The 19323-nt window shown below is 50.7% G+C and overlaps 1 protein-coding gene across 1 annotated transcript in view; it reads left to right on the top strand.

Annotated features, from left to right (window-relative positions):
• Positions 1-395: 395 nt before the first annotated feature.
• The window catches only part of TBX5 (T-box transcription factor 5), a 39241-nt gene continuing 20313 nt past the window's right edge, over positions 396-19323 (top strand). Inside the window, exons 1-7 of the mRNA XM_080628833.1 lie at positions 396-423; positions 2889-3064; positions 4582-4676; positions 7268-7387; positions 7975-8122; positions 10156-10308; positions 18551-18642. Coding sequence (XP_080484959.1) covers positions 405-423; positions 2889-3064; positions 4582-4676; positions 7268-7387; positions 7975-8122; positions 10156-10308; positions 18551-18642 — 803 coding nt within the window. The 5' untranslated portion in view covers positions 396-404. The remainder of the gene's footprint in view (positions 424-2888; positions 3065-4581; positions 4677-7267; positions 7388-7974; positions 8123-10155; positions 10309-18550; positions 18643-19323) is intronic.

Genomic DNA, 19323 nt, shown 5'->3' with positions numbered 1-19323 from the left:
CTTTTTTAATTGTTATTTTTGTTTTTTATTTTTTTAATTATTTTTTTTTTTTTTTTAGGTAGGGAGTAGATAGAGTGGGGTGGGGAAAACTGCATCTTCCAGATCAGGCTGAGGTGGGGGTGGGGGCTTTATCTTGGTCTCAGGATCCTTCCTAGTGCGTCTGACAACCTGGAAGTGTTTGGAGAGAGCAGGGGAGGGAGGGAAAGAGGGAGAGAGAGAGAGGAGCAGGCAAGCAGGCTTGCATTGGATAGATTTTTTTCTTCCAGGCTGGGTTTTCACATGCTGATCCGCAAATAAATAAATAAAAGGAAATATGCACACGCGAAGCCTGATCCCATTGTAATTTCCATTGCAAAGGGGGAAAATAGACACACACATTGTATGTACGGAGATGCATTGATTGCATGGAATTCAACGAGCAAGGTAACAGCTCTTCCATTGCCATGTATGTCCGTCGGTGTCTGTCATCCGTGTGTGCGTGGGGGTGACCGAAGGAGAGCGAAAGGGGCTGGCTGGGGGCATTGTTGGGCACAGATTGTCGCTGCCGAGGAGCTGCGAGGCCTCTGGAGACGGGGAGGAGAAGGGGAAAAGGGGGGGGGGGCTGCCTTCCCAGGGCTTCCGCGGCCGCGTGTGGGGCTGGGAGGTGGGGGCGAGGGACAAAAGCGAAGGGGGGGATTTTCTTTTCCTGTTCCCCTTTATTTTTGCCCCTCCGCAAACCCACTTGGTGCTACTTCAGCAGCGCAGGATGCGTTTCTCATACAGCCACCGCGGCCTGGTTCTGTCAAGCTCTATTTCTTCTCAGCAGCTCTTTAAAGGGGAAAAAAAAGAGAAGGCATGGATCCCCAATTGCTTAGTTGCTGCGTTATTTTTTTGCCGTTATCCCCCCTTTTTAATGAATATTATTAGTATTTTTATATTTGCTTTATCGTGTCTCGATGCGGAGGGCTCGCTGGGGCCAGACTGCTCTGCGCTGCCGTAGCTGGCTCCTTCTTTGTTTTAATAAACGTTCTTTATTAATGCTATTTATTTTCCTTCCCCTCTCCTCTAATTTTGGCAGCTCAAGGGGGAATAATAGCTCCAAGCTGGAGGGAAATAGACTCAAAAATGGATAACGGGAACTTCCCAAGCTGCAGCAAGGGGAGAAATAAGGAAACAACAGTGCAGGGAGGGGGAAAAGAAGAAGAGGAGGAGGAAGGGAAAAATAAAAGCCTTAAATGGTCCCTGGAGCCGCGGCTCTGCCCCCGCGGGCTGGGCCCGGGCCCGGGGCACCGGCTGCCGCAGCAACCCGCGTCCCTCCGCGCACTTTCCGCTCTCGGTAGCGCTTTTGCTTCGCCCTTCAGTCACTTAGTGCCAAGCTCTTGGCTGGTGTGCAGTGGGAAAAGAGAGTTTGGGAAGGAGGGAGGGAAAGAGAGAAGGAGGAGGGGGGGCCGGGCCGTTTCTGTCCGTGATCTTTAGCTCCAGAGATGCGGACCTGGAGTCCCTTCTCTTTTTGTCCTTCTGAATTATGTATATGTACATGTATCTATTACCCACCGCTAGCAGGGAAGACAATTTTCTCCCCCTCTTTTCCGTAATTTTCCTCTGCATTTAAAGGAGATTTGCCTTTTTTTCCCCTCCTTTTTTAAGGCTTTTAAATATTGTTGCAGGGAGAAGAAGAACTCATTTCAAAACATTCTCATGTCCTTAAAACCAATATTGCCTCCATATGGTTGGCCTTTCCAAAATGAATCCCCTTTGAAACATACGAGAGAGATTTCCCTCCCCTCAAACCTACTAAAACTCTAAACTTCTTAAGAACAAAAACTAACAGATAATTCAATTGCTTTTATCTTTTATCTGGGTTTTTTTTGGTGCTGCTTTGAAACTTTTACCATTCCTGACAGAACCTTTAAAGCCACGTCAAAATAGCCCTTTTAGAACTCGCTGTGGTTACTCGCGTCAGAGAGAAACCGTGTATTTTTGAAGCTCGTTTTCGCTGCCGGTGTAGTTTGACTCTCAGTGTTATGGCTTAGCTCCCTTCAGCCCCAATTCCACCAGCCCGAGCGCGCATTACCTTGCACAGTGTCTCTGCCGACAGATGTATTTGTATTTTTAGATTTTAACTATCTCGTCCATCCTTTGCTTTACTTGCAACTGTGCGGGGAGGGGGAGAAAAGGTTTTGTTTTATTTTATTTTATTTTATTTTTCTATTTATTTAATTTTTTCCAGTAGCGATGGCAGAAGTTGGATTTTCTTTGCAAATGGGCCTATATATGGGGCCTGGCGTGTCGGTGGCATTTGCTTGGTCGCTACCGGAGTGGGGTGAAAGCTCCCGTTTCCCTGGGAGCAATGAAGGGGGCTCTCGGCCCCCTCGGCAGCAGCGAGCCCGGGCCAACTGGAGGTGTCTAAAGCTCGGGGGAGTCTCTTCCACTCCCCCCCCCACCTTGAACCCCAAACCTCCAGAGTCACTTCTGCGATGAGTTGGCCGGTCCACGGCCCCCCGGTGCCTTGCTCCCTGCGTCCTGCCAGACAGACTTAAAATGCGCTGTTTACCTTTACCAAAAGATGCATTCAATAATACCGCCTCCCCTTCCCCTCCCTCCCCGCACCCCCACCCCCTCTTCCCCCGCTCCTTCCCCCCCCCCCCCCCCCCAAATCCTATCATCCCTTGCGGGCTGCGATAATAAATAAAAGTCTTTATTTCTCCCTCTCCCAAAGTTAAAGGGCCTCGTTCCCTCCCCGGGCAGCTGGAAGTGAGTTGCGGACAGCGCGGGTTTGTCGGGCAGCCCTGCCCAGGGCTCCGGCTGGCTTTCCCATCGCTAATGTATAGATAGCTCTATATTTTATTAAACATCAGCGTTGACTTATGCGTCTCTTATCTCTGCTCTCTCCCCATGTGTGCCTGCAGTGGGGGATCCGGCGAAGGAAGCTCGTAACATGGCGGATAGCGAGGAAGGCTTCGGGCTCCCCACCACGCCGGCTGACTCGGAGGCCAAGGAGCTCCAGGCTGAAGCCAAGCAGGACACTCAGCTGGGGGCCGCCAGCAAGTCCCCCACTTCACCCCAGGCAGCCTTCACGCAGCAGGTAAGGACCCACGCTCCTCTTCCTCTTGCTTTCATTTGCGTTTCCCCCTTTTCTCGGCGTTTTCCCCCCAAATATCAGCTCAGCTGTGTGGCTGCTGCAGCTCTGGGCTGGGATGAGTCAGTTTAGGCCCCCACGCGCTTGAGAAGTCCCACCTGCCTTTGGGCCTCGTCCTGCTTTAGTGTTATTTGGGGCCGTGCTCAAGTGGGGAAGCGCACGCGTGAATATTGGGGTGCGTGCGGAAAAGCACCCAAAATACTGGGGAGAGGAGCCTGCTGGTGAACCCCATTCGTGAGGGTACGAATGTACATGGAAGCGCATGCACAAGCATGTATTTGCTGTGCATCTTTGTGCAAGATAAAAACATATATGTATTTATGTATACGTATGCACATGCAGGTACAGCCGCAGTGGTGCGGAGTTCTGCCTGCACCCAGGCAAAGGGCGCTGATGGCAGGCAAGGGGGTGTCACGCGTGGGCACCCCCAAAGGGACCCTGGGACCCTGCACACCCTTGGGGTGCCCCTCATACCCTCCATCATTTCTCTCCCCGGGTGTTGTGTGAGGCCGGGCCACGGGTGGGCTCCTACGGCGGACCCAGTTGACCTATGCGCTGCCGAGGGAGAACGGGCCGAGGCAGCAGTGGGCCAGGATCCCCCCTGCTCGGCTTCCCCGTTCCCGGCGGGGCCAGGAGCCCTCCCCTGCGCTCGGCGCCGGGCAGCCCGGAGGAGGAGGAAGGGAAGGCCGGGAGAGGAGCTTTTCCATCGATGTCGCCTCGCCTTCGGCGGCTGCGGAGCCCCTCCTCAGAGCCCTGCTTACCCCCTGGCAGGTAGCCCCCTGGTACGAGCCCTTCGCCGGCTGTGGGTGCCGTCCACGGGCATGCGGGTACCGAGATTAGCCCTGGGGCTCGAGGCCATTTGGAAATTGCTCCCCCCCCCGTCCCTGAAGCTTTTGGTGGGGGCTTCGGTTCCATTTTCAGCGAAGGAGGAGTCCATTGTGCCTCCCACCCCACGGCGCAGGGATGTGTGGTCCCCACGGTGGCATTTGCGGTGCCGACCTTGGGATCGCAGGGCCCCGCTGCGGGCGGCCCTTGCTTGGGGCTGGGGGTGAAAGGGATGACCCGGGCCGGGGGACGGAGGAGATACCCCGCATCACTCCGGCAGGCAGAACCGGAGCTGGAGGGTGTAAGGCTCCTCCGAGTGGCCCTTTGAGCGCCTGGGCCAAAGCGCTGGGGTATTTCTCCTTCCCAGGAGCAGCCCTGAGCCGGTACTGGTGCTCCCAGTCCTGCCTGCCCCACTGTGGGGGCACAGTGGCCCGCACTGTCCTGCCCCAGTCCCCCAACCAGCACCCTTCGGCCTGAATTCCCGTTGTCCTCGGCTTTGCCAGGGCGCAAGCGGCCGGAATTTCCTAGGAATGCCCCAGGCTCCGGCCCTCATCGCCTGGCCGCTTCCCTTCGAGCTTCCCGCGGTGGCCTCACCAGTACCCACCGGGGGCTGATGGTCTGTGTCTTCCCCTCCGCAGGGCATGGAGGGGATAAAGGTGTTTTTGCACGAACGGGAGCTGTGGCTGAAATTCCACGAAGTGGGGACGGAGATGATCATAACAAAGGCCGGGAGGTAAGAAGCAGGGGGGGGGGGGCGCGTTCCCCTTCGTTTCTGGGTGGCTGAATCGGCCTTTTGTGGGCCTGTTTGCGGGGGGAAGTTGCTTGCAACGGGAACACACACACGCGTGGATGCGGGTGCTTGTCCGTGGCTGTAGCCCCGCTCTGCCTGACATCGGTACGGTCACATCCCTGATATCGAAAGTCCCCTCATCCATCTCCGTATGCCATGGCCCCGGGAGCGCTGAGCGTGCGGGAAACCGTTCCTGCGAGGATCTAGTCAGAAGAAACTGTTTCTTCTGGCTTCTTTCTTAACCAGAACGTTGGATCGTTAATCCCAGTTTAAGGCCTTTGGAAGCTTTCCAGGCGAATGCGAGCTGCGACCGCTTGGCCAGAAGCTACCTTTGGTTATAGCAGCTCGCTGGGCGACTTATCATTACTATTAGTATTATTATAATATTCTTAATTAAAGGAGTAGCTCGGCCCATCTGCGATTTCGCAATGCCTTACGCTGTTTACCGACAGGTCCTATTTATTTTGCTTACACCGAGGCGAACACACCCAGAGCACCCACCCACCCCATTTAAAACTCGATGTGGTCTAGAGCTACTGTTTATATACGGATCGCGAAGCTGTTTAGATGCACAGATAGACGTGTCCGCAAATAAACAGCATGCGGCTCTAAGTGCGTCCAGACACACGCTTCTGGATGTGTGTGTTTGTGTGGGAGTGTAGGAAAATATACAGCCTCGCAAATCCAACTTTATTGGGATCCCGCGTAATCGATTCCATGACCGATTTAGTAAACGCGATCCGCAGATACTTGTGTGTGTATTTGAGAGCGTTTGGGGCGGTTTAACCTTACCTTTGATATTAAATGTGTTGGAGGATTGTTAGATTGAAGGGTGCCTAAGGCAGCGAGATGCAGTAAAAGAGTCTCTCCAGTCCTGTCGCTAAACTCAGGCAGCCCGAGAGAGGCTCTTTTCGTTATGAGTTTGAGTTAAAACCCTCGGAGAAAGGGAAGGAAAAAAGCCCTCCCAAACCTTCTACATGTGTGGAAACGTAGTAGCTTTAGTTTGCAAGGGCACAGTCAACAACGCGGAGCCAAGCTTTCATTTTACTCTGTCCTCTGGCGTTTGTTGTGATCTTCCAAAATTTGCTTGAAGTAGGAGGGGAAAAGTAAGTAAATGAGAATACAGAATCGATTGTATGGAGTTTTAGCAGATAAATTTGTCTCATGGTTCGCCTTCGCCTTGAACCTCGCTGCTGCTGGAAAGTGGGGTTTAAAGAAGGGGTTTATGTCCGAGGGAAGGAGAGATGCTGCTGGGGATCGTCCGAACCCCACAACCCAGAGTGGGACAGGGCTGGGGGAGCGGAGGGACCGCCCCAAACCCGAGTTTATGGGGGAGGGGGAGGGAAAGAGGAAAAAAAGGAAAGAAAAAGGAAAAAAAAACCAGTTCACAGCGGGAGACAGAAAGCACCTTACAGAAAATCCAACCAAAATAGCGCAGCAGACAGAAATCTCATCTGGAGAGCAATAAAATAGACTTTTACAGGGCAGGGGAGATATGCGATCGGTTTCCTCGTTTCTCTAATTCCCCGTGTTTATTGTTGGAGAAGGCCGTGTTCCCGTCGGTCAGGTGTTGTCGATAGAGTTACAGACCATTCTTCAGGTGGAAATGGATTTCTCCTCCCTTAAACGTTAAAGTAAATCTCCGTTTTCCCCCCCTTCCTCCCCCCCACTCCCCCAAGCATTAAAACCCAGCCCAGCTGCCCTATGGCAGAGATAAGAACCCGAGGCTGGGGTAGGGGGGGAGCGCGGTATTTTTAGAGGTGTGGGGGTTTTGTTTAGGCGTATTTTAAGTCCAGGGATACATTTTCATCGGCTTTATTTTTAAATATTTGGAAAGCGCAAACTAAAATAACACCGAGTGTTTTAAGTCCCTGCCTTGCAGTAATGGAAACTATTTCGAAAAGCCCCTGTTCTTCAGCGTGTATCCGAGTGGTTTCCAAGTCTTTGTCAGGTGTGTTTGCTGATGTCCCCCGCGCAGGGATTTGGTGGGACACCTGGGTGCCTGTAGGTTGGGGTGCGCTTTCTTCACATCTACACATCCAATCGTTGATACACATAGAGATGGTTGAAATATATGTGTTTAAAATATATATATTTATAGAGATATATATATTTCTTTGGCAAATCTCCCCTCCTGTTCCAGCCGTTTATGTATAGACGGAAGTAACTCGCTTCCAAAGTTCTCATGATCAGATTTTGTTCAAAGGAGAGTAGAAACAAAGAACACAAATAGGAATAGACCAGCAAGCCCACGAGTAGGTCAATATCAAACTCGCCAGCCTCCTATTACAGTTCTGCCTTGATGAATCGCCTGTTTTGCCTCAGCTGGAGGGGCACCCAGCAGCATCCAAACATCGCCCCTAAGGGGAAGGAAGGGTGCAGCCCTCCCCTTGGCCTTTCGGGAAGGGAGAATGTGGCTTTGCCCTTTTGTTAAATGACCCCCCCTGCAAACACCCACACGAAGCCACCTTGGAAAACTTTCCCTTCTCCGCTTTTAACCTGTGTTTTTATTTGTTTTATTTCGTTTTTAATAGGCGTATGTTCCCCAGTTACAAAGTGAAGGTCACTGGACTTAATCCAAAAACGAAGTACATTCTGCTGATGGATATTGTACCAGCGGATGACCACAGATATAAATTTGCAGATAATAAATGGTAGGCCTGCGTGGGGAAAGGAGGAGATCTCTCTGTCGGGCTTTTTGTGCTGGGGATACCCATAAATAAGGTGCTCAGCGCTGATATTTTTTCTCCTGGAAAGGAGAGATGTTGGGTGCAGGGGCTTCACCTGAGCCTCTCGGGATGCTCCCACGGTCCTTGGGAAAGGCATCCATTAGCTAACGATAACTGTAATCCTGTTTGAAGATGAGATTATTGGCTATTGTGGAGCTGATAGTTTAATTGCAATAAGAAAGGGACTATCTCTAGCTTTAAGGATTGGGCGCCGGCAATTGGTGGTGGTGGGGGGAAATGATGGGGTTAAACAGGGAAATGGCGAGAGCCAGCTCCGGCGGGAGAGGTGCCAGAGAACTCAGTTAATTCCCGAGCAGCGTTTGTAAACGCTTTTTCTCCCCAGGAACGGCGTGGGGACACCCGTGTGTGTGTGTGGGGGCACCTACGGGAGAGGGTGTGTATTGGGATGGAGACCAGGAGCCCACGGGAGGGGATGAATGGGGAGCAGGAGCCCATGGGAGGGGAACCTTTCCCGGCCTTAGCTCAGGGCCCGTGTCCCCCCCTTCTCACAGGTCGGTGACGGGGAAGGCAGAGCCGGCCATGCCTGGGCGATTGTACGTGCACCCCGACTCCCCGGCCACCGGCGCCCACTGGATGAGGCAGTTGGTTTCCTTCCAGAAGCTCAAACTCACCAACAACCACCTCGATCCCTTTGGACATGTAAGTACGGGAGAAGGGAGGGAAAGGGGCATCGTCTCCCCCCCAAAGCGTGCTCACAGTCCTCTCCCACAGCGTGTCCCGCACCGACGCGTGGTCCCCCCACCACTGCCAGCGCTACCAAGGTCATGGCAGTGTCACCCATCTCCAAATCCAGGGGTGTTTTTCTCTTGCCTGAGAAAGTGGGGTAAACCCCAATGAAGGATCCTCCCCCTCCCCGCGCAATGGAAGCATAAACCTTAAAACCGGGCTATTTCGCAGCTCTGCATGGGAATTGATTACAGATCCCAAGGGCTGGAATACGCTGGAGAAACTCGTCGGGCTTAATTGAGTATTCAACTACCTGGTTTTAATCTCATGGAGACCCGTGGAGCGTTAAAAACTGCTCCCTGCCTCCATGAGTTTGCCCAACAGGTAAAATCAATCAGGCACAATTATTCGAGGGAAATAGGATCTAAAACCATGCGGATCCCTCGATCCAAAGAAAATGCAGCAATAATTAAAGACCATAATAATAATAATGAGAAAGTAATTGAAATCCCGCTAGAGCTTCTTGGACATAAAAAGGACTTTGCTGGACCCGTGGGGCCATGAAAGCTTGTGTGAATTCTGCAGCCAGAACCAGCCCTCCTTCGGAGCTCCCCAAAGATGCTTGGTCCTCGGAGCGAATATATATGCGCGTGTATGAATAATATATATCTCTCTATAAAATATATACAATTACTTAAACGGGTATGCGAGTCCAGATCCCATCCCTTTCCAAGAGCATGTTTTCCTCCAGTCTCGTTTCAACACTTTAGTTTCATTTTTTATTCCAAGTGTTGGGTTTTTCCTTTCCTTTTTGTTTTTCCTTCGCTTTTTCAATGATAAATCTCGGGCTATTCAATCCTTGCCCATGTAGTCGCTGAGAAGCGAGGGGGGGAGCTGTTGGAGAGAACCCCCCCAGCCCATCCCAATGCTGAGCATCTTTTACGAGCTCCTATTCACCTCAGCTGAGGAGGGGTGCATTTATCTTATTTTCCTTTTCTAATGTCGATTTTAGTTCACTTTTTGTCCTGAGCTGGGGACAAAGTGCTTTGCAAGAGCTGTTTTTCCGGGGCTCAGCACTTTTCCCACTCCTCCTCCGGGAAGAGGGAGGGGAGAGAGGGGACCCCGCAGCAGTGCAGCCATGGGGGGACCTCTCCTACCCCTCGGTGGGGTTTTGGGGAGCATTACTGGGGGACAGGGCCGGGCATCCCCCGCTGCGAACAGGCGGCTCTGGGGAGAAGTCCCTCTAAAGAAAGCGAAGGCGCTGGGGAGACAATGAGGGACTTCAGAGGAGGAGCTGCACCAGGAGCCTCTCAATTAGAGTCGCTGTAATGAAATTAAAAGCCATTAGATCGTTCACCGTTGATGTCTACGACTTTCCTGGATGTCAAAGCAATTTGCTTAAACCCCCGGGACGGGACGGGACGGGGAGGCGGCGGCGGGGCGCGCTGCGTCTCGCTGTCGCCAGGGTCCGGCAGTCATTATCGCGACCGGGCGGCCCCCCGCCACTTTCCCCCGAGATTAACCCGGTACCGAGCAGGGCCCGCGTTTTATCTTGCGTTTAGCGCTGTCCCCGACCTCCTCCTCTCCCATCCTCTGCGGGACACGCTAAATCCCTCAGCCCCCCCCCCCCCTTCTGGTCTCTTTGCCCCCACCAGCAGCACATTCAGGATGCCCACGGGTGTTTGGGGATCAGCTCCGCTTTCCCTCGGGGGGACACAGCAGCACAGGCCGGGGCCGGAGGCGGGGGAGCAGCAGGGAATGAGCACCCCTTTCACTGCATCACAGGCCCTCATGGGCTGCTTGGCTGGGGTGGGGGATTCTGGAGTGATGGAGATCAGCCCTTGGGGGGTTTCGGGGGAGGTGGGGGCTAAGGAAAGTGAAGGTGTTGGGGAAGAGGGTGCCAGGACCTGAGGGCCCTTCTCCTCCTCTTTCTCCTCTCCCCGGGCAGCTCCGCGCTATTCCCCCTCCATTCCCACGGGATGTCCTCTTCTTCTTCCCTTGCCCAGATCATCCTGAACTCCATGCACAAATACCAGCCCCGGCTCCACATCGTGAAAGCGGACGAGAACAACGGTTTCGGCTCCAAGAACACTGCCTTTTGCACCCATGTCTTCCCGGAGACCGCCTTCATCGCCGTCACCTCCTACCAAAACCACAAGGTGAGGGGCTGGGCCGGGCCTCGCACGGGCGACGTGCTCCTCTCCTTCCCTCCTCCCTCTGCCGCTTTTCCTTCCCTCCTTTCTCCTTCCCTCCTCCCTTTTTCCTTTTCCCTCCTTCCTTCCTTCTCCCTCGCTCTCTCCTTCTTCTTTTTCCTTTCTCCCCTTTTCTCCTTTCCCTACTTCTCCTTTCTCACCACCTTCTTTTCTCTTTCCTCCCTTTTCCCTCCACCTCCCCTCCTTTCTCCCTTTCCCTTCTCCCCCTTCCCTCTCATCACCGCCCTGTCCCACCCCCTCTGTTATTCCTGGCCGCACAAAGCATCCACAGACGGGGCTCAGGGCGACCCGGGGGGGAATTAGCTCAACAGGATGGGTTGCTCCAAGAGGAGCCGACCAACCGGGAAAGTCGCCTTTATCTCCCCCCTCGCCGCCGGTCCCAGCCTGGTGATGATGCGAGGGGAGCTCGGCTCTCTTCCCCCGCAACCGGGGGCCGATAACGCTCCGGCCCTTGGCCCGGGGAAGGGCCCGGCCCCGGCCAGGGACTGCGGGTGGCACCGGGGGGCCCTGCAAGGAAAGGGAGGTTCTGACCCTGAGATCAGATCCCCGCCTGCCCGAGCAAAACAAAGCAGAACAAAGCAGAATGTGGCTGAAATAAGGGTTTTCTTGGCTTGGTTCCCCCTCGGGGGACCCCGCTTCTCTTCTTCTGGGCTTCCCCATCCCTCGAGGAAGAAGGAGGAGGAGGAAGGCTCAGGGTTGGGAGTTCTCAGCAGATGTATTAGCGATGCCTTTCATCAGTCGCCCCTCACTGCTGCCCGCAGACCCTCACTAGGGCAAAGCCCCGGGAAAAGCCAGTTTTCCTATGGGGGAAAAAAAGACAAATTCCTCCCTCAATCGCATACAAAGCAATTTCTACAAGCTTTTAGTTGTACTTACGGGCAGGTAGGATGGCTCCTTTGCACTTGACAGAGTGAAATCATTGTTTTTCAAACGGAGAAAGGTCATTTAACACCCTGGCTAAATCCTAGATGCTCTCCTGGAGATGTAAGTAGGAAGCTCCTAAACCTATGCAAAGTAACTGTGTTATCTCCGGCCATCAGTTGGCAAAGCAGTTGCAGACAGCAGAGGTAGAGAGGAGGTAGAGAGTTGGGGAAGAAAGAGTGTCTCACCGTAACTAAGGAGAAAAGAAAATACTTCCCTGCCCTTTAAAATAGGAGCTGTTGGCACGACCAGGACAAGCAAACTGAATCCAGACTGAGTCCCCGCCAAATTATGCCTTAAATTATAACTCCGCTGTGGATGCTATAAAATCAAGTTTAACTTCTGCTTGATGGATTCGGAGAAAGAATATAATATTAATAGAACTGGGAGTTAATAAAACAGGACACACTGCTCGTTTTAAAGGCATTTCCCTCTGAGAAAACAGACCTGAATTTAACTGCTTTCCTTTGATGAAAAATCGGACTGGTTTATAGAGAAAGGAATTATCATGCAAATAAAAGCAAAGCAGAAACATCGAAGTACAGTAGTTTGGGAAAAGTGCCATATTAGGAGGAGCAGGGCTATTTGATTGTAAATCAACAACATCTGTTTGATAAGAAATGACATCTGTGTATCCGTCTCTGTCAAAACATACGCACTGACAAACGCATGAATCCCTACAGACACACACACTCGCATCCCACCAGACACATGCACCCACCACTACATATTTTACACACCCCCCTACACGTTTTACACACACTTACATCCCCCCTCCCCTCCCTAACACACGCATTCCTCTTGCTGCACTGAATCGTTGGGGAAAACGAGTTAAGAGTGGCTGTGGCCCCAAGATAAAGCCCAATTGAGAAAGATAGAGCCATAAAAAGAAACCAGGGAATGAGCTACCCCAAATGGCATCTCCCTCCACGGAAGGGAATAGAATCTGTAGCTTGCCCCAGTGCAGATGGAGAATAATAGCGGGGCTGAGGTGGTGTGTAGCTGATGTTGCAGATGATGGCTGGGTGCAAGGGGTGACATCCTTGGGTGGCAAGTGGGTCTCTTCCACAAGCGGACCCCCAAGTTCAGCTTTCCCAGCTGAGATGTTGCTCGGCGAAACATCTTCCCGTGTTGAAATGCAAACTGTGTTTCCTGTTGCCATAAATGAGGGTCGCAGTCCCACTGGTCTGTGACCGTCTGTAATGAGCTTTCCAAGGGGGGTCTGCCTATCCTGTCCATCCCACCTCTCTTTGTCAAGGCACTCCCTATTTTTTCCCATGTACAGCCATCCCTCTCTCCCATCCAGCACCTGTAGCGCATCCTTCACACAAACTCTCCTATTAGCACAATCACACACAGCTTGTATTCACCACCATATTTTACACATTGCTTTATACACCCGTGCATTTTACACACACATGTACACGAATTCATGTGGTTTAGGTTTCGAGAGCTATGTTATAGGTGAATGATATCATTAATTGTATGACTGGCCCACAGTTTGAGCCTATGCTTACACAGCTTACAGAAATGCCCGAGCTCAGATCCCTCGATTTATTTCAATAGCACAGCTGCAATCTCAGTGTAGGACTTGTGCTTATTTCCCCTGATATTTTAGGCAGCCTGAAAAGACATTTAAGCACACTGGGATCACCCCCTCCCCAGCCTTGCTGCCCAAAAGGAGGTTTAAGCTATGAAGAAAGCTTAGGTAAAGTTTTCAGTGTGGTTGTCAGCAGCTCGGTCGATCTCCTCCCCCTTCTCTGCAACCCTGCAACCCCCCCAAAAATATTGAGGTGTTAAAATAGGTCACATGCCCATTTCATTTCCTTGCCATTTACACAATGGGTGCTTGCAATCAGGTTGAGTCCCTAATATTAACTTTCCCCTGCAGTTAAGTCCTGTTTTGCTGTAGCTTAAATCATTGTGTTACTAGCTTGTATTTATTAGGTACTAGCTCAGTGCTTAGGACCAGGAAATGAACCCTAATAGACAGAAATAATTAAGGTTCTGCCCTCATGAGGGTTCTTTCAAAAGCAAGAATTCACAACAATTATTCTCATTAATTTTTACAACCTACTTTCCCCGTTAGCTGGACCCAGGCTTTATATTGGTTTTCCCTCCTCAGGATATCCAGGTTTATGCCAATATTCCTCCCCCTGCCCCGAAGTTATTTAACATCCTTGGTAGCCCAAATTCCTTTAAGGAAACATAATCCCAGCTGGGATGCTATAGGCACCCAGAAATGCTATGTCCCCCATAGCCAAGCAGGAGACCAGGGAAGGATCTGGCTGAAGATGAATTGGATGCACTCCCAGATGCCAGTGGGCACAGACAAATGTCCTTGGGGGGGCTTTCTGAATGTAGAGGTTCATCCAACCCCTAGAAAGACCCCTGTGCTAAAAGAGCACTGTTAAATTGGTGTCTTTTCTCTGAGCATGTCGTCTTTTGCCGCTCTATCAAGGTATCTTGCAGGGCTTGGGGTTCTTTGTCCTGAGAGCTCGGTTCTCCTTGTCTTTGATTACAGTTCCTTCACTTCAGTAGAGATCACCAATGTAGGGGCCCAGCTGGCATTCCATGGAGTGCCACTGTGCAGAGACTGGACCTTGTCCAGTCCCCCAGAGGAGCCCTGCAGGGCTGTGTTCCCCAAACTCTCCCTGCCCAGCCTGGTCTTCCCATATCCATGGCAAGAAGAGGGAGCCCCTCTGCTTACTTGGTGAGTCCCTCAAGTGCTGAGAGAGGCAGGGATCCCAAGAGTTAAGGACATGAGACCATGCATCTCCTCTTCATTGCTGGGACTGGTGGCTTCTGTCCATCCTTTGGTTGCTTTGGGATTGCAGTGAGCTCTTTCCTCACTGACCTTCTCCAGGGATCCTCACATCTCTACTTTCAAACGCTTAGTCCCATTCCAGGCTTCCTTCAAGAGGTCTTGTGTCCTTCACAGCCTGTGTCTGAACCAGTCCTGTCTCCCTCTGCACCTTTGTCCTCAGTTTTGTCCCTGCTAGCCGTGGGACAGGGTTCTCAGCCCAAGCTCCTCAAAGGCATCTTATCTCCCTCCAGCCTCACTCCTGCCTCTGACCCACCTCCTTCCCACCCCCAATCCTTGCACCACTGTGCAAGGTCTGTCTTTTCCCGTCCTCCGTTCTTGTCTTTCAGTTCAGCCAACAGTCTCCTCAATGAGCTCCTCTGTCTCACACCAGTACCTTTAACCAGCCACTGGCTCTCAGTCCCTCCCATTTCCTTCACTGGCTTCTGGGTTCGTCATCTTCTTCCTGTTGTCAGCAGCCCCCCCTTCTCCTGGCCTTTACCTTGGGCTCCGAGTCCCAGCTCCCCATTCAGCTCCTCTGTTTGGCCCAGCCAGATGTATGTAGTCTCAGCAGGCACCTTGTCTTCAGCTATTTCTTTCCTTCCCACTTCTTTGGTTTGGCTTCCTCCTCCACACTGACTTGGTTTCCACCTGGGTATACGAGAGTGCAGAAGAAAAAGGCTTTGTGCTTTTGAGCCTGAAGCCCTGTCATGCTGAGCAGGACCATGGTCACCGGCAGGGCAGGGACAACACGTTATCCCCACAACATGAGGAGGTCCATATGTGCTAAGATTGAGGGTAAACACCTCAACCTCTTCATCACTAAATGAGGTGATCAGAATGTGGTGATTTTTTTACCACTCATGTTCACAAGAAAAGAGCTCAGAAACTAAGGGTCCCCGTCCCTTGCAGAACATGAAGTCCCTTTTCTACATTGCTCAGCCTTTGAGACAGTTTCAGAAGTGCCTCCAGGAGAGCCTGGGAGGGTCAAGGCAGTGTCTTTTCTCTTAGCTGAAGTGCTCCAAAGAAGTGAGACCAATTCGGTAGATAGCAAAGTAAGTAACTAAAATGGAGCTCAGGGCGTATACCTGGCATGGAATGCTTCAGTTTTGTAAAGAGTCTTTCCTTGATGTAACTAGGTGCAAATTTTATCATGCTGGAGCTAAAGATGCCATTGGAAAAGTCTCAGCAGATGTGCTTTGTGGTCAGTTAGCTCAAAGAAAGGAGTGCAGAGGAGCGGTGCTGAGATTTCATTGGGAACTGTCGCTTCCTGTTAAAGTGAAGATGAACCCATGGGTCATACAAGCCCTGAAAAGCATCAGTCTAGGAGGCTTCAGTCTGGAAAGCTCTGGTCTCAGAAGGGTCCTCATCAGCGGTCAGCAGTGAGCTTTGCCATCAGTTTCTTTGAGTAACAAATACATAGACGTAGCCCTATGGTTTTATTGAATCAGTGCTACATAATTTAGCCCTAGGCATTCTGTCTTAATGACTTTGCAGGACGTTGTATTTCAGTTTATTTTTCATGATGTAATTGTCATTTGACTTTCTGACAGCTTTTTCTCCCCCCTCAATGAGTTATAGTCAATTAAACAGAGTTTCGCTATGGCAAAGTTGATCCAGAAGGAGGTTATTTCCACCCACTCGTTTGCTTTTCCACCTCTGAAATAGTTTGTAAGTCAGACAAAAACTGGCCAAACAAAATATCTTCCCCGGACTGTTTTCTAAAGCAGGGATTCACCACCTCCTCCTCTATTTTCTGTTTTGTTGTGCAGGGTTTTGCTAAATCTGGCATGGACTCTTCTGGCTTAGCGCTAGAGCTAATGCCTTGAGTTACCATCTGGGGAAACTTTGTTCAGAAAGCTTCTCCTGAAATGCATCTGAAGTCCACCAAAATGCTGAGACCTAATTTAGAACCTTCTCTAGCTCCTGGTTTCTAGATGCCTTCAGTCTAGCAGAACTCTAATTCTAAGGAGGCTAAAGTTAGCTACGCTTCACTTGGGGCATTCTGCTACCGATACATGTGTTTGCTTGTTAAGTGTGCTCATGATGCAGGTTAGGGACTTCTCTACTCATGAAGCAATGTATTGACAAGATTGAGGGCCCATATGATATTTTGTCTGACATTTTGTAGGTGATATGGTCTAGTGTGAGGCTTCCTTGCTCATGGCAGGGAGTTGGAACTCGATGATCTTAAGGTCCTTTCCAACCCAAACCATTCTATGATTCTATGATATAAAGGTTTGATTCATCAGACACAGCATTCATCTGAGGCCCTTAAATCGGAGGCTAGCATGTTGATGACTCCTCCTCCAGTGAATGGAGAGAGCTGGGGACCTGTGAAGGCAATGCTGCCCACCTCAGAGCCCCAGTGCCCTCTGGCAGTCCCCATCTCCCACTGCTTATTCCAGCAGGAACACTGAGAGACGAGGTTCCCAGTGCAGGCGCCTTGGTTAAAATGCCTTCGGTTAGGTTGGGATGAATCTGGCCCTTTGTACATCTGTGCACTGGTGCCAATGTTGTAAATCCTTGCTCAGTGAAGGACTTCACTTATGCAAGCAAATATTGCCATTGGGATCGGCGAGGGAGGACAACTCGTACGTTTAGTGTGCTTCAGAATGCAAATTGCCTAGAAACAGTCAAAAACTTGAATAATGCCTATTATTCATTCCACAAGTGCCACCACCTCTATAGTGGAAACCAGTAGGTAGTTTCTTTGCAAAATACTCAGCCAGTTGTCTAATTATTAAGGACTTTTAATTACTAAATGTGCCCCCATTTTACTGCTAGGGAATGGCTCGAATGGCAAATTGGATCAAACAGATCAGTTGTTTTCCCTTCTCTTTGAAATCTGAAATGTATGACCAAAAAAATGTAGTGCAATGCCCTGTTAAGGTGCTAAATTAGGTCCTGATTTACAAGGAATGCCCATGGCGGCAAGCGTAGGGGTGACAGGGGTCTTTGTGTGAGGCAGAATTAGGCAAAAATGGCAAGTGAACAAATAGCCTTTGGGAAAAAAACATGCTATAAGACAAGAAAACAGCAAAATAATCTGGTTGTGCAGACACCTGGCAGGGTTTGCTATTGACACTAGCTGAGCCAGGTTTTTCTCTTTGAATTTTGGCAAAGAGGAGGGTCCAGTTGCGTGTGCTTGACTTGGTGAACATGAACCTCTCTCTGTTCTCCCACCATTAATCTTGAGCTCCTTCCTTCCTGTTGGCCAACTTTCAATAGGAAGGAAAGACAGCGTTTCCATAAAATGCGGTGAGCACATGAAGTTCCTCCAATGGCAAACACAGGGTTCTCTCTCCTGGGCAAATGCAAGTGGTTTTCCCAACTCGTGGCTAAGGGCTTGGACTGCCAGGCAGTGATGGAGAAAGAGAAGAAGGGGAAATGTTGTCTCTTCTGCCCCAATATTAGGGCATTGCAGCTAGATCACATCTGATCCAGATTCAGTCCTGCTCTGCAAAGACCCAAAGCGTTTGCATCACATTTGACATCCAGAGAGAGTTCGTATGATATCAACTAGGGCATTTGAGGGTGTTGCTGGTCCACAGTTACTATTGGCTTAAATGACAAAACCTGGCTTGAGAAAACCTACTCATCTAAGCCATCAGGAGGGGTATGTGAAGGAGAGGACTGCACCTCAGTTGCTTTGGATAAGCGTATGTTCTCTAACACACTTAAATATTACAAGAGGATCAAAGTTAGGAGTCTGAGGGGGATTAATCCTGGCAAGCTTTAGATGCTGAAGGCAGCCAACCAAGCGAGCAAGCTAGTCCCTGTTAATTCCTTCTAGAATGAAAGGGGAGACAAATGTTCTTTCAAGACAGAATGGTCAGAGATGGAGCTGTCCTCCAGGTAAATCTGGAAGTTAGTCCATGCATTGCTTACAGGTGTGGGGCTGGTTGTGGGGCTGGTTGTGGAGGGATGTCAAATGTAGAGCACCTGGAGTACATTTAGCAGGTCTGAAATGCATGAAGGGTGAGCCTCAGCAGCCTCAGTAGTGGGATACAGGATTAGAGAGGTAAGGTTTTGGTCACGGCTGTACACTGATGAGAAAATACTTATTGGTGTTGGTGGGATTTGTTCAGGCAATGTGACTTTCATCCCTGGTCCTGCAGTCAGCGCAGCCTTTTCTGTCCCGACAGCAAAAAGAAAGTAACTCTAAGAAAGCAGATTTTCTCCAGAGAGAAATCTCTGTGTGCGTGTGCAGTCCCATGTGTTAGTTATGGGACAAGCCTAAGAGAAGCGAGAGGTTGTTGACAGGAGATATTTTTCCAGTGGAGCGATGTAGAGGAAGGCCCATCTGGAGTAGTCAGTGCCTAAGCTGAAGGATGACTTGAGTTCCTGAAAGCTGTGTTTTCTACCACATCCCTATTGGCTTGGGTTTAATAAACAATATCCCCTCTCTCCCAGGCCATGCCTTGGACTTGTGATGAACCCGTTGCATTTCCTCCCTTTCAGATCACCCAGTTAAAGATTGAGAACAACCCCTTTGCGAAAGGCTTCCGCGGCAGCGACGACATGGAGCTCCACAGGATGTCCAGGATGCAGAGGTAACTCGTGCCTCTGACATGGGGACCTGCTTAAGACCATGGGAGCTGCCTGAGCTTTGCTTTGCATGTTGCCTTTGGCTTGAGCTAAGCCAGGACTTAGGGGCAGTCCCTTCTCTGGCATCTGCATGTGTGTTTCATGTCAAGCTCTTGAAATACCATCAGGCCAAAATCCAGGACTTCCCACTCCAAGGTGAATGCTTTAACTGCTGGGTTACAGAGGCAGGATCTCACCTGTGGTCCTCTTGGCCATAGGGATCTTATACTCCTTTCTGACTTGTTCCCATCCAGAATAACCTCTAGCTTTGCATTAAGCAGATGTCTCTGAGGCTGTGTGTGGGCTTAAACCTGTTTAAAACAACAAGAGACTTAGGCTAGCTAGCTCTGAGAAGCTCTGGTCACCAGGCTACTGCAGAAGAGCTGTGGGGTATTTCTTTCCCCAGGTGGCAATGCTTTAAAGACAAAGCTCATAGCCTTGTTCTGAGAGGGGGTTTGTTAAAGATGCTCCAGATGCCTCTGGCAATCTTAGTGCAGAGACCTGTGTTGTGGCGGTTTCTGGCTTTCAGAGGGTCTTTAGCAGGAGGGGAGTGTTTGAGTGGTCAGTTCTGGAAATGCGGAAGAGGAGTGCAGACGTGATGGTTTCAGGTTGAAGAAGGGAGGTATTAGAAACGTTGGGATCTTCAG

This window comes from Psittacula echo (assembly GCF_963264785.1).
Source record: "Psittacula echo genome assembly, chromosome: 13".
Lineage (NCBI taxonomy): Eukaryota > Metazoa > Chordata > Aves > Psittaciformes > Psittacidae > Psittacula > Psittacula echo.
This window is presented reverse-complemented; position numbering and strand designations above follow the sequence as displayed.